This window comes from Physeter macrocephalus, chromosome 12 (assembly GCF_002837175.3).
Source record: "Physeter macrocephalus isolate SW-GA chromosome 12, ASM283717v5, whole genome shotgun sequence".
Taxonomy (NCBI): domain Eukaryota; kingdom Metazoa; phylum Chordata; class Mammalia; order Artiodactyla; family Physeteridae; genus Physeter; species Physeter macrocephalus.
In genome coordinates this window covers 31475189-31489003 of record NC_041225.1, presented here as the reverse complement: position 1 = coordinate 31489003, position 13815 = coordinate 31475189, and the positions used below count along the sequence as shown (strand labels likewise).

At 37.5% G+C, this 13815-nt stretch overlaps 1 protein-coding gene across 10 annotated transcripts in view; it reads left to right on the top strand.

Moving 5' to 3' along the window:
- The window catches only part of KIDINS220 (kinase D interacting substrate 220), a 99930-nt gene that overhangs the window by 19677 nt on the left and 66438 nt on the right, over positions 1 to 13815 (top strand). For all 10 annotated transcript variants that reach the window (XM_028497048.2, XM_028497047.2, XM_028497046.2 and 7 more), the window contains exons 7-12: positions 1762 to 1860; positions 3578 to 3775; positions 5470 to 5568; positions 7788 to 7886; positions 9166 to 9264; positions 12008 to 12185. In XM_028497048.2, the coding sequence (XP_028352849.1) occupies positions 1762 to 1860; positions 3578 to 3775; positions 5470 to 5568; positions 7788 to 7886; positions 9166 to 9264; positions 12008 to 12185 (772 nt within the window). The remainder of the gene's footprint in view (positions 1 to 1761; positions 1861 to 3577; positions 3776 to 5469; positions 5569 to 7787; positions 7887 to 9165; positions 9265 to 12007; positions 12186 to 13815) is intronic.

The following is a 13815-nucleotide window of genomic DNA, read 5'->3' as shown; positions in this document are numbered from 1 at the left end:
AGTGTGGCGTGCCCTCTCATCCTCGTCTGCTGTAGCTTCTGGTCAGCCTTCACACTCAGCTCATGTGCCATCAGCTCCAGAAAGCTCCCCAGGATTTTGTTCTATTCATTTTTTAAAATCCTTAATACCCCAAATATTTGATAAATATTTATTTAATAATTTCATTCTTTCTTGCTTTTGGAGAGCTTTGATAGCTTCTGTGGTTTCAGGGCAAAGCTCAGACTTTTCAATTGGACCCCAGTCTTTCTTCCCAGGTTCACTTCTCGCCATGCGTCTCCATATACAGTAAGCTTTTGGATACAGAAGATTGTCTATCATTCTGTGAACTTTTTTCTTTTATTTATTTATTTATTTATTTATTTACTTATTTATTTTTGTCTGCGTTGGGACTTCGTTGCTGCACGTGGGCTTTCTCTAGTGGCGGCGAGCGGGGGCTACTCTTCGTTGCGGTGTGTGGGCTTCTTATTGTGGTGGCTTCTCTTGTTGCGGAGTGCAGGCTCTAGGTGTGCGGGCTTCAGTAGTGTGGTATGCAGGCCCAGTAGTTGAGGCACTACTACTCAGTAGTTGTGGCTTTCGGACTCTAGAGCACAGGCTCAGTAGTTGGGGCGCATGGGCTTAGTTGCTCCGTGGCATGTGGGATCTTCCCGGACCAGGGCTCAAACCCGTGTCCCCTGCATTGGCAGGCGGATTCTTAACCACTGCACCACCAGGGAAGCCCCATTCTGTGAACTTTTATGAATTTCTGTGAAGTGCGTGTCTTTGTTTATCCTGTTCCCTCTGCTAGGAATGTTATGACCTCCTCTGCCTGATGAACTCCTATTTATTTTCTCAAGGCTCAGTTGAGGTGTTAGCTTCTCTGTTGAGTCTCCTTAACTTACCCAGTCAACTTAGACGCCCCTTCTTCTGTCGTCAGTATTCACTGTCCATACCTGCATCAGTGCACAAAAGTTCTGCTGGTCAAGGCTGTTATAAAAAGTAGGTATTCATTAAACGTTCATTTCAATCTGCAGTCTCCCATGTAGTTAAATGTCACTGTGAGTATTCTTGTGTCTCTTCATTGCCTTATGAATCTCCCCAAAGATGAAGCCTTGCTTTTATGCATGGTTTATATTCTCTCATGTCTTTTGAATCACATTCCAACAGAAGGTGCTTTTGAGTGCAGTGTCTAGATGGACATTTATTTTGTCAGGTACAGAGGCCGATCTGGGGTGGTGGTGAAGAGCACAGACTGAAGCCAGGCTTGTTGGGTTCATGGGTCTTGCTCTACCTCTTAGTAGCTTTGTGACTTCGAGCCTGTAATTAACTTCTCAGGGCCTTGTTTGCTCATCTGTTAAAATGTGATATTGTGATTTGTACTTATTCTTCTGATAAGGATTACACACGTTAGATCGTGTAAACTATTTAGAACTGTATTTGGCACTTGGTTGTTACTATTTCAGACTGTTGGACTTTATATTTCACAAGATATGGGAAGCAAAGAAAGCTTGTTGGAAATTAGAGGCTGTATGACATTATGATGGAAAAATTGTCACTGATTGTAAAAGTTAAAGTTAATTAAAATATATTTCATGCAGTGGTTAATCATCTATTCAGGAGGAGTAGTATGGGGAAAATATGATTTATCTAGGATTAAAATTATGATTGGTATAAACCATAATCTAAAAATACTCAAAGTATGATTTTTATCAAAATTCATGGTGAGAGCTAGTTTCTTTTAATATACCTTAGGTAATAATTTTAAATTTATTATTTCTTTAATAGTATGGAACCACCCCGTTGGTTTGGGCTGCACGAAAGGGTCATTTGGAATGTGTAAAACATTTATTGGCTATGGGAGCTGATGTTGATCAAGAAGGAGCTGTAAGTATCTTTTCTATTTTAACTGCTGGTAGTAGAGAGATGTTTTTAGTTTTAAGAGAGAGAATACTTTTTCCTTAGTATGTACCTAGAAAAATTTCCCTATAGTTTCTAAACGATACTTAGAACAACAAACATCTTCTGTTATCCTGGTAAATATATTATATTATAGATATTATGTATTACAAGTATGTGCTTTTAAGGATTTACTGCTAATGCACATAAATTTGGGGAGGCTAAAACTATATGGAATATCTTTTAGTAACCTTGGTATAAATTAAAATACTCCCCAAATCAAATTGTTTGAATTACTATTGTGGAAATAGTGTCTATTCTGTTAAAATACCTTTTCTCTAAAATTTTGAAATAATATCATAATTTTTTGATATTTTAATCTGTGACTTGTTTTCTCTAATAGATTTAAAAATATCAAAAATCAGTGGTCAAAACCTATATAGCTTAAAAATTGGTTCAGTATATCTTACAGTCTAGCAGTTATGAATTCCTTATTGAGTACCCGCTGTCCACCCAGCCCTGTGCCGGACGTGCTGGGGATACTGGAGAAAGCTATCAGATCGCTTTTCTCTTGAGCTTGTAAGAATATAGGTAAAGGAGATGACATTTATGCACAAGAAACAATACAGACTTCTGTTAATATAATTATTGTTATTGTGTGAGATGGATCATAAAGGATTCTGAGAAGAGTTGCTGTCAAATCTCTGGCTGCAATGTAACAAAAGTGAATTCTAAATCATCAAAAGTGACTTCCTGGCATAATACCAACCAGATCCTCCTATTGTCCATGTTGACAGAAGCTACTAATTGATGACCTTCAAGGGGTATATAATATTTTAGTGGTGTGCGGAGATAGAGCATGATTCTTACCCAGCCATGGAAGTCATACCTTTCACTTGCCTCCTTTCTGGACAGTTTATCAAGTGGATGAGTGGCTTGTCTCTATGATTATTGACTGCTGAGGAATCTGAAAAGGCTATGTTATTTTAATATTGAGAGAATTATGGCTTAGTTCTGGGGGCTGATATAATAACTGAAATATTTCTATAAGGAAATTGCATGGTATCTCAAACTAGATCAAAATCTCAAGAATAAATTTTAATATTTCTTTTGTAATGAGTCAGATTCTTCTCTTATGTGATTTTGTTATAAATTAAATGTGCGGTTTTTAAAAGAACCACTAAAAATAAGACAGTTTTGAAAATGTGGTTTCTAGATCACTGTGGAAAACAGAGGAATATGTTATACTTTTATTGAAATATTCTATAGCTTATTAATTCATTGTTTTACTTCAGTTTTTCATATAGATTTTATTATAGACAATTCTTTGAAGTCTGATTGATTCTTACTTTGGATTATTTAACTTAGAATGTGTTTAATTTTGAATCATCCTGTCAGCTATTTTATATGTCAGTACTTTAGTGAGAGGGTTTGTTCATTGTAAATGACTCCAATTTTGGATTATCATTTAAAGAATTGAATGTCGTAACAGTCCTATTGACTGAAGAGAATTAATGTATCTTCAAAAATGGAAAATATGCTTCTGGCCACTTTTGGTCTGTTTCTGGTTATTTATATCGGCATTTTATTATCAGAAATAACTGTTAATAATAGGCCACCTATTTGAAAACATCAGTTTTTTGACTGTAGAATAAATTATATGTTTTTGAAAGTACTAATTTCTTGGGCGTTGTTTGATTTGTAGAATTCAATGACTGCACTTATTGTGGCAGTAAAAGGAGGCTACACACAGTCAGTAAAAGAAATTTTGAAGAGGAATCCAAATGTAAATTTAACCGATAAGGATGGAAATACAGCTTTGATGATTGCATCAAAGGAGGGACATACAGAAATTGTACAGGATCTACTTGATGCTGGAACATATGTGAACATACCTGATAGGGTAGGTTATCTATTTAGAATTTGTCTTTCAGTGGTGACATTGATGGAAGGTTACCTTAACTTCTCACCACCTTTCAAGATTCTTCCTGCATGACATACATTTAAGATGTTTTATTTCTGCCTTTAGAACTAATAAGTTAAAACCTGTCCAATCTTTGTGAAGGGTGTTCTTTTCAATTTTTCAGAAATAATGCTGTTATTGAAAATGTGATCTTGAAACCATCCTAACTATAGGTGTTGTTCGTGGCTGGTGTTATTCATTGTTCCAAGGCTTCAAGTCTCCCACCCTTACACCTAGAATTTTCAAATTGGTATCTCTTGCTCTCACCTCTTCTCGGAAGTCTACACTTGTCTGTCCAACTCCACTTGAACTGTCCACTTGAATGTCTAATGGGCTTCTTAACTTACAGCAAAACAGGTGTTTTGTTTGTTTCATCCCACACCTGCTTTTCCCTCAGTCTTCTCCCTCTCAGTAAGTGGTACCAGCATCTGTCCTGTTGTTAAAGCACCAAATCCTACACATTAGTCCTGATTTCTCAAGACTACCCAAGCCAAAGTAGCTACCCAGGCACTTTCTAACACATCACTATATTTTATTTGCATTACATTTATCTGATTTCTTGTTTGTGTTTATTGTATGTTGTCTGTTAGTCTCCTCTAGGCTATCAATTCAGAGCTGGGACCTTGTCTATCTTATTTCCTAGTGCCTAGAACAGTGCATGGCACATTGTAAGCAATGAAATATTTATAACCTTTTATTAATTTACTAGTCTGAACCCACATTAATGCTAATATTCTCAACTAAAATGTGTCTGCCATGGGTTTATTTACACTTTTAATGTAGTAGTTAAGGTACTACATCATGGTGCTAGACTTCATAATCCTCGAGGACCTGCATCTTGATATAGAGCCCACTGGGGCCCACTTAGGATTGAGATGAGCTGTAGCTCATGGAATCACCCAACCCAAACTCATTCAACTGATTTGTAATTCAGCAGTTAAAAAAAAAAAGGCCATTTACAGTATTTGAACTAGGGGATGATATAATTAATAATGATTATTGCTTGGTGGGTATAATTTCAGGGCAGAGATGTCCTTATGAGGTAGTGAACTTCATCTAAGCCTTGTAGTGGGGAGTGAGTCAGTCTTGTGCACTGTTGGCCTGTAATGCCAAACTGATAGAATACAGATGCTGTTCTGGGAACCAGCCTTCTCCCTTAATTAAATGTGGTTATAAACCCACAGATGGCTCTAGCTTTATAACTCCCTTCTTTTTAGAATCCATGGCTTTTGTCATATAGCATTATTGCAAGGGATTTGTATTATGTAATTTCCAAATGTTCATCTGGTTCATTGACAGCCACTGTGTTATTTTATTTAATTTACATTTGTAATGGGAGGTTACCTTCAAATAGAATGGCTTATTGTTCTGGGTGACTTATCTTTCTAAACTTCTGTCCTGGAATTTCAGGTATAAATATTCTCACTTTGAGGTATAAAGTCTTCTGTCCCTTATTCTGAAGGCTATTAATATCAGGTATTAATATTAGTTAGCTTTCTGTTATTTAGAGATAATTTTTTCCAAGAAATTTTCAGAAAAAAATCTGTTAAATTAATACATGACTAATTTTAACTTCAAAACAGTGCTTTTTGTTCTCATCATCAATTCACCTTTTTTTTTTTTTATCTTTTTAGAGTGGAGATACTGTTTTAATTGGCGCTGTCAGAGGTGGTCATGTGGAAATTGTTCGAGCACTTCTTCAAAAATATGCTGATATAGACATTAGAGGACAGGTGTGTGTGATTACAGGGCTGTTGTTATCTTAGTATAATTGTTTGTAGACATTAGAGGACAGGGGTGTGTGATTACAGGGCTGTTGTTATCTCAGTATAATTGTTTGTGTATGTTGGCTGATCATAATGTCATTCTTCCAGTTTTCCTATGGAGACAAACATATAAATCCTAATACGTTTAATGGATGCCTGTATTATTAAGTTTCACTGCCATTATTATGAAATTTCTGTATTGATGTCAAGTTAGATTTAGATAGAAGTAAAGCATAAAGAAGCTCATGCTTGGGCTTCCCTGGTGGCGCAGTGGTTGCGCGTCCGCCTGCCGATGCAGGGGAACCGGGTTCGTGCCCCGGTCTGGGAGGATCCCACATGCCGCGGAGCGGCTGGGCCCGTGAGCCATGGCCGCTGAGCCTGCGCGTCCGGAGCCTGTCCTCCGCAACGGGAGAGGCCACAGCAGAGGGAGGCCCGCATACCACAAAAAAAAAAAAAAAAAAAAAAAAAAAAAAAGAAGCTCATGCTTTTCAAATACACCTCCCTTACTAATGTCTAAATATATTCATTTCTGACATGAGTAGTTTATGATACTGAGACAGTTGGTGGCACTTTGAGTGTATGTGACTTATTTTCTTTAGTATGCTTCCTCTGTTTTGTCTTCTTCATCCATATATTGTTCTTCTATTCCTGTTTTTTCATCTTTCTTCTCCTTTTCCCCCATTTGCTAGCCTTTCCCAGGACCACTTGGTAGTGCCTATGGATTTTGCGTAAGACAGTCATAGCTCACAGAGCTGTAAAGGTTATTTATTTTAGGGAAAAGCTTCCCTAAAGTTGAGAATTTATCCAATATGTCAAGAGCTTTAGATTAAAAGAAATCTGTACTGAACAGCCTGTTTTGTGGTTGGAGAGTCTACATTTATGCTCAGTTTTTTCCTTGTATTTAGCTTGTATCCAAATCCACTTTTGAATCAAACTGATAAATATTATGCCAAATGCCATGAGGGTCTTAACATGGGTCCCTTGCCTGAAGAAACTTGTGTTTTAGTTAGGAAGGTTTTTGTTTTGTTTATATTTATTCTTATGTTTTTATGTAAACATAAAAAGTGATGCCACTTTTGGTATAAGATAGTATATGATTGCCTAGTGAAAGGTTCAAATGTAAGAGTCTTGAGGTGGGGAAAGTGGGCATTAAGGAGAGCTTTTAAGGGAAGGTAGAATTTGAGCTAAGTTTAAAAGGTGGATTAGATAGGGAGAGAAAAGGAAGGCTTGGTAGTTCAGGCAAGGATAGTGGAATAATGGGATGAGAAAATTTAGGAAGAAGGGAAAGTGAAAGACTGTATTCCTTAGTTGGTGAATAAATCAGGTTGTCAGCGGGATGGCGGGGAGGGTGGGATGGGAGATAGAGAAATAGAAAGGGATGTAGTGCCAGAGAGGCTGGAAGCTAGTGTACAGTGTTAAGAAGGGAACTGCATTGGGGAAATCTTGGTGTAGGAAAATTAATGTGGCAGCGGCAGAGAGTCATTCCCTGTCTTTTGGGATGAAATCACATTATCACTAAAAGTTGGTGACTGGATCACCTATTTAGACTTTTACCAATCTCCTTTGTGTCTGTCAATTTTGTTTTCCTATGTTTTAGTCAGTTTTTTGGTTCTCTACCTCTGCATTGAAAGTCCACATGGATTTGTTTTTGGTTTTTGGACTAGATAGGATTTTAAAGGATCTGATGAAGGTCAGTATATAGGTGCAGTGTAGTGATTAAGAAAGCTAAATAAACATGGTAAAAAAACAATTCACCGTATGTTTGTGTAGTACACTCTTATGCATTATCTTTTGAAAAGATTGGGCAGATGAAAAGCCAAAAGCCAAAAGTCAGAATATTTATGTGACTTATCACAGGATACAGGGCTCAGGTACTGATGACTTCCAACACAGTGCAGGGTCCTGAAACCTGTTCGCTTTCCAAAAGCATTGTTTCCCTTATCAGCTATGTGGGGTTGCTGCTTTCTCAGTCAAGAAATATTAAGTTTTCTTAGGCTTCTTTCATAAAGAATTTCTCACAAGTAAATGCAAGATAGAATAAGGATTAATGTTATTTTCCACCATGCTGCTTCTTGGTAAGATATATTAATGCTTTAATAGAAATGTTAATAATGTTTTATATTTACAAATAGAAGTTTTAAATATTATATCTTATATGAAGTGATTGTTGATTTTTTATTATGCAGGACAATAAAACTGCTTTATATTGGGCTGTTGAGAAAGGAAATGCAACAATGGTGAGAGATATCTTACAGTGCAATCCAGACACTGAAATATGCACAAAGGTATAAACGACATTTCTATTCTCTTAGCAATACCTAGTGCTGGATGTTAGTACTGCTTATTTTTTTCAATGTTTTACAGTTGTTTGATATTAGAATTATACTGATTTAACTGGAAATGTTCTATATTAAATTGAGGAGTAAGTTTATATCCTTTCAGGAGTTGTATATTCACAGCAAAATGCTGTGTGTAATTTATTTTAATTATTATTTAATTTATTTTAATCAGAAAGTACAGTATCAGCTCTTCATAAATTGTGGACAGATCATTTCCCCAGAATTATTTTATGCGCCTGTTGTTTGGAATGCAGAACACATTTCCTTTTAAAAGATCATTGTGTGTGGTTATTGGTTCCCGAAACCAACCACTTTTAGTCTATTTTACTCAAATCATGTAGAAAGTATAAAACTGTATAAGACTTTAGTGATTATATTTGGCTTTACATGTAATAGTTGTCCGTGGGGAAAATATATTTGGAGTTCTGGATTGAAATGGCAGGAATGAATAAAGCAAACTTACGGAATCACCCGTAAGACAATCCGGTTTCATCCGTTAGAGATTTGGAGAAGCACCTTCTAAACCAGTGATGGTAGCCTCAGTGCCCTTTTCCTGGGGTACCTTCTGCTTTGCAGGTGGTGGCTCCTTGGAATCTTGTTTCTTTTTCTTTTAGACCTTTGTGTCAGCTACTGTGACCACACGTGGCTTCTGACCAGATTTTGCTTTTTCCTAATTCAGTGCTGAACTGTGGTCTCTTCTTATTTCTATTAATTTGATTTTGAAAGCAATTGTAAACTCCTTTGAGGTTTCCCAAAGGCATACTGCCTGTATCAGATTGTTTCCCTGTTATACACAGGTCCTTAGATGCACAGAGGCGCTGGTAAAAACATCTGACAAATCTGGACGCTGGCTTGCCTGGACACTGACAGGCTAGGCAGTGGGTTGCTTGGGTGAGGTGGTCAGAACGGGAAGCAGCCTCGGGAGGAGCCGCCCCAGATGTCAGCAGTGGGACCTGGGGAAAGACAGTTAGTGGTGAGGGCAGAAGCGTCTGGTGAGTAGTGGGGGCGTGTCTCTTGCTCTGCTGAGTGATATAAAAGTATTCTGATACAGGTGATTGGTTGTGAAAGGAAAAGCACTTGTTAGTTTTTCCAACTATGCTTTCTTGAGAACATTTTCAGTATAGACTGGTCAGATATTTGAATTCTTGACACGTGTGTTTATGTGACTTTAAAGATTTAGGAGTAAAGGTATTAATCTGGCAAACTTTCTTATCTGTGCCCACAGGATGGTGAAACACCTCTTATAAAGGCTACCAAGATGAGAAATATAGAAGTAGTAGAGCTGCTGCTGGATAAAGGAGCTAAAGTATCTGCCGTAGATAAGGTAAAAACATCCGTGTAGAGAGCAGTTTTATTTTGAGGGCTGTATATCCCGTGGGTTTAATGGGGGTCTGATTTTATTTTGTGGAGGGAGGAGAGATTACTTGCTGGGGCTATTTGTGTGGGATTTGGATGCTCTGAGATCTTCTTGGCTGTTCTGAGAGCGTGCTGAGGAGTGGGCGGGCTCAGTATGCAGCAAAGCAGCTGCTTCAGAGGTTCCCTCTATGGCTCAGATCAGTTATGGCGAGCTGCATTGACCACCATGCAAGGAGGACGTCATCAGGTGTGGAGCTTGTTCAGAGAAGCAGGAGGAAAGAATCCAAAGTGGGCTGGGGAAGATAGACTCTCAAAGGAGACATGTTCTGCCATGTGTCCTCGCCTTAATCCTTTTAGAGGAGTGTTCATATTTTCCATAATAAATTTAACTCTGAATTGCTTAATACTGCATATAGAATTGATTCCTGGTTTTAGTTTGTCTACAATTTAAGCAGGTTTCTTTCTCTACTTCAGATTGATTTCCTCATAGAAAAGAGGTGAACTGATTTATGTATGAACTAAGAAATATAAATTTTTCCCTCTGAATATATAATATGATTTGGGCTCTCCTAATCCATAATAGATTGAAGTTTATCTTTTTATTATTCATGAAGCAATTAAACAAAAAACACAGAATTTATATATATTTGCCTTTTATTTTATCAAGAAACAACATTATTTAAAAAACCACAAAAAAAGCCTCCCACCTATTATTACCACATTAATGTATTTATATATGGTATATATATTAATGAATATTAATACCATATTAATATAAAAGAAAGAAAATATAAAGAAAAATTTTAATCTTAAAAGTTAGGGCATAAAGTCAAAGAGAAGTGGTTGAAATTGAATATACTTAACTTTCTAGGAAAATTCTGTATTGCCTGTTTTTCTCCTTCTGCTGTTGACTACTTTCTGGCGCTGGTCCCCTAATTTGCAAAAGGGAACCACTGGACTACGTGCCCTTTAAGGTTCCAATGGCCTCGTTAATTCTGTAACATGCCATTTATACATAACTGTTTCGTACTCGTTAAAATCCCTGAAGGACCCTGTCTCGGACCCTGTTGTGTGTGCTTTGTCTTGAGGCAGCACATACTTGCTGAGAAGCACACATGATACCTGGAATGTTCTTGGAGTGAATGTGCATTCATTCACACATACTTACAAAGGATGGATAAGGTGCTGTCCTGCTTGAATTTGGAATACAAACGTGTAAAAGTCTTGAACCTGGCTCTTCATAAAGGATTACATTAAAAAAATTTAAGAATAAAGATTAATGTTATTTTTACCTGGCCCATCACCAATCTCTGTTTATCTTCAGCATGGTGGCAGGGTGTATTGATGTCTTCTCTGCATTTTCAGAAATTTTGTGTCTGGCTGAAATGCCACTGATGATATTTCTTCCTTCTCACATGTTTGGGGATAAGAAATGGAGTTCAGGTGGAGAAATAAGGTGATGAAATTCAGTTTAGATGTGTTTAGTTTGAAGGCTAAGATGTTCAGGAGGCCGTGACTGATAGGGCTTGAATTTGGGCAAGAAATCAAGGCTGGTGATAGGAATTTCACAGTTAAGTTACCAACAGCTGAGAGCTGCATGGGAGTGACTAAGATCATCAGTTTGGAAGAAAGATGAAAGCTGAGGTCAAACTTTCCTTACAGCGTGTGTTACATTCTAGTTTGTTTTATGATTGTGCATGTTTATCCAGTCTCCTTCTGTTACATTGTAACTTAGTTAAGGCCATGGACTGTTTTGTCTATCATCTCCATATCCCCCAAAGTATCCAGCTCAGTGCCTTACTATATAGTGAGCTCAATACGTAGCTTTTGGCCATACGTAGGAAGGGAATCTAGAAAAGGAAGAAGTAGACCTGAGGCAGAAGAGGAGATTCAAAATCACGATAAGATTGTGCTATAGAAGCCACAGGAAGTGAGTGGGTGAGAACTGAGAATTTCATTTGTTAACTTGTGGGTCATTGTCTTTAAGAGAGATGTTTGTGAAGTAAAAAGTGGAGAACACCTTGTGGACTGAATTTGTTTTTTTTTTTTACATATTAGTTTTCTTTCCTTAGTGTTGGATGCGAATACTAATATGATGGAGGTTCTAATAAGGGAAGAGGCAGGTTGATGTTAGGGAGCCATGAAGGCTGAGGAGAACGGAAGAAGTTGTAGCAGCCAGAGAAGGATGGATTCAACATAGAGGACTCCGAGGAAGAGAATGTAGGGAACTAACATAATGGTGACAAAGGGCATGGGGAAGGACGAGGTCGCTCGTGCTAGTGGAATATCAGCATGGATTGGGAAGCTTTCTAGACGAATGGAGACCACGTTGCGAAATAGAATATAAATTAGTTTTGGAAGGTGGTTGACATCTGTGGACAGTAAGTATCTGGATGATAGATGGTTACTAACCTGTGATGGAGGTGGATCCAGGGCCTGGGAGGAGCCACAAGGAAAAAGCCTGTTGCTTGTTCTCTTTCGTTCTAGAAGGCTGTGGAAGAAATAATACCTGAGAAAAGCTAGGGAAGGAACTAGAGAAAGAAATTGTGGGGAGGATACAGAGATAAAAATTCATATTATTTATACATTCTCTATGAAAAATATGAAAAGTTTGGATTTTCTGTTATTTTATAGAAACATGAAAATTGTTACTCTGTATATACTATATGTAAGAAATGTGAAAGTTCAAGTTTCCTGCCACTATTTTACAGAAAGGAGACACTCCTTTGCATATTGCTATTCGTGGGAGGAGTCGGAAACTGGCAGAACTTCTTTTAAGAAATCCCAAAGATGGACGGTTACTTTATAGGCCCAACAAAGCAGGCGAGACTCCCTACAACATTGACTGTAGCCATCAGAAGAGTATTTTAACTCAAATATTTGGAGCCAGTAAGTACTGGGTTTTGTACCTGACTGGGCTTTTAAGAAATGAATGTCTATGAAAAAATTAAGAGACTTCCAGCAGTTTTGCATTTCTCACTTAACTGAAGATTATACAAGTTAAGAAAGTTGTTACTTTACTGTAGAAAAGTAACTTTTCCCTGTTTAAAGCTGTTTTGCACTGTGCGCTGTAGCGCGTTCGCGTTAAGTACATTCAGAGTCAACAATCAGCTTTTAGGACTTCTAAAAATCTAGCCAACTTTTCTCAAACTCTCTTCCCCCTGTTATTCTCTCAGGTATACCTTGTGCTTTTATCAAAATGCACGGTTTTCAGAGTGTGGCTCTCTACCTTTGCTCGCGCTCTGTCCTCTCCATCCCCATGAATGTTCTTGTTAAAATCATCTCTCTCCAAGGCTGGAGTCAGTTGTCTCATTCTCAGTGACGTTTTAACTGATCTGCCTAACCAGATACAATTTTTGCCTCATTTGAATACTTAAGCATTTGTGTTTATATTTCCTTTTCTAAATACTTACTACATATGGCCTTTTATTTTGTTTCTTTGAAAATTTTCTCCCTTATTTCTTTTAGAATTTTCTCCCTTCCAGATTCCAAGTTATTCAGGGCAGGGATTCTTTCTTCGTATCTTGTATCCTCCATAACATCTAGCACATAATGCCTTGAATGTTGTACTAAAATAGTTTTTGCTTGTAAAGGATGCATATGAGAATGTAATCATTCACATGTGGTCTTTTGAAATACGGAACAGTTTTCTACTAGAGTTAAAAAAGATACATGTTAGTCCCAGAAACCAACAGGAGATAGAATCCTTCCACCTTCAGTTTAGCTGTTTACTTACATAAGCAAGTATGATTCTATTCAACATTATGAGTTGTATTTTAAAATATTTTTTTCTGATGATAATATGCACACATTAAATTTTAAGGATTAAAACACGAATATAGTAAAAAGTGCAAATTTCCCATTGTCCTTTATCTCCTAATTTGTAATTGTTTGAATGACTTGCCAAGATTTTCTTTATATTTCTAAAAATGTTTTATGCTATGTATATAGCCTTAAAAAACTTGAGATACCATAATATAAAAGTTTTAAATAATGAACTATACCATATTTTAATTGTCGTATAATCTTTCATTCTAAGTTCTAATAGTACATTCAGTTCTTTTTTTTTTTTTTTTTTTGTGGTACGCGGGCCTCTCACTGTTGTGGTCTCTCCCGTTGCGGAGCACAGGCTCCAGACGCGCAGGCTCAGCGGCCATGGCCGACGGGCCCAGCTGCTCCGTGGCATGTGGGATCCTCCCGGACCGGGGCACGAACCTGTGTCCCCTGCATCGGCAGGCGGAGTCTCAACCTGTGCCACCAGGGAAGCCCTACATTCTGTTCTTTATTGATGAATATTTGGTTTGTTTTGCTGTTAAAAGCTAGTGCTGAAGTGAACATCTTTTTTGTATGTATATCCGTTAACTCTTATTTTTAGGATTATTTTCTTGGAATAAACTCCCAGAAGTAGAATTGGCAAGTCAGCGGATGTTCAGTTTTTTGAATTTTTTTTTTTTTTTTTTTTTCTTTTTTTTGCAGTACACGGGCCTCTCACTGTTGTGGCCTCTCCCATTGCGGAGCA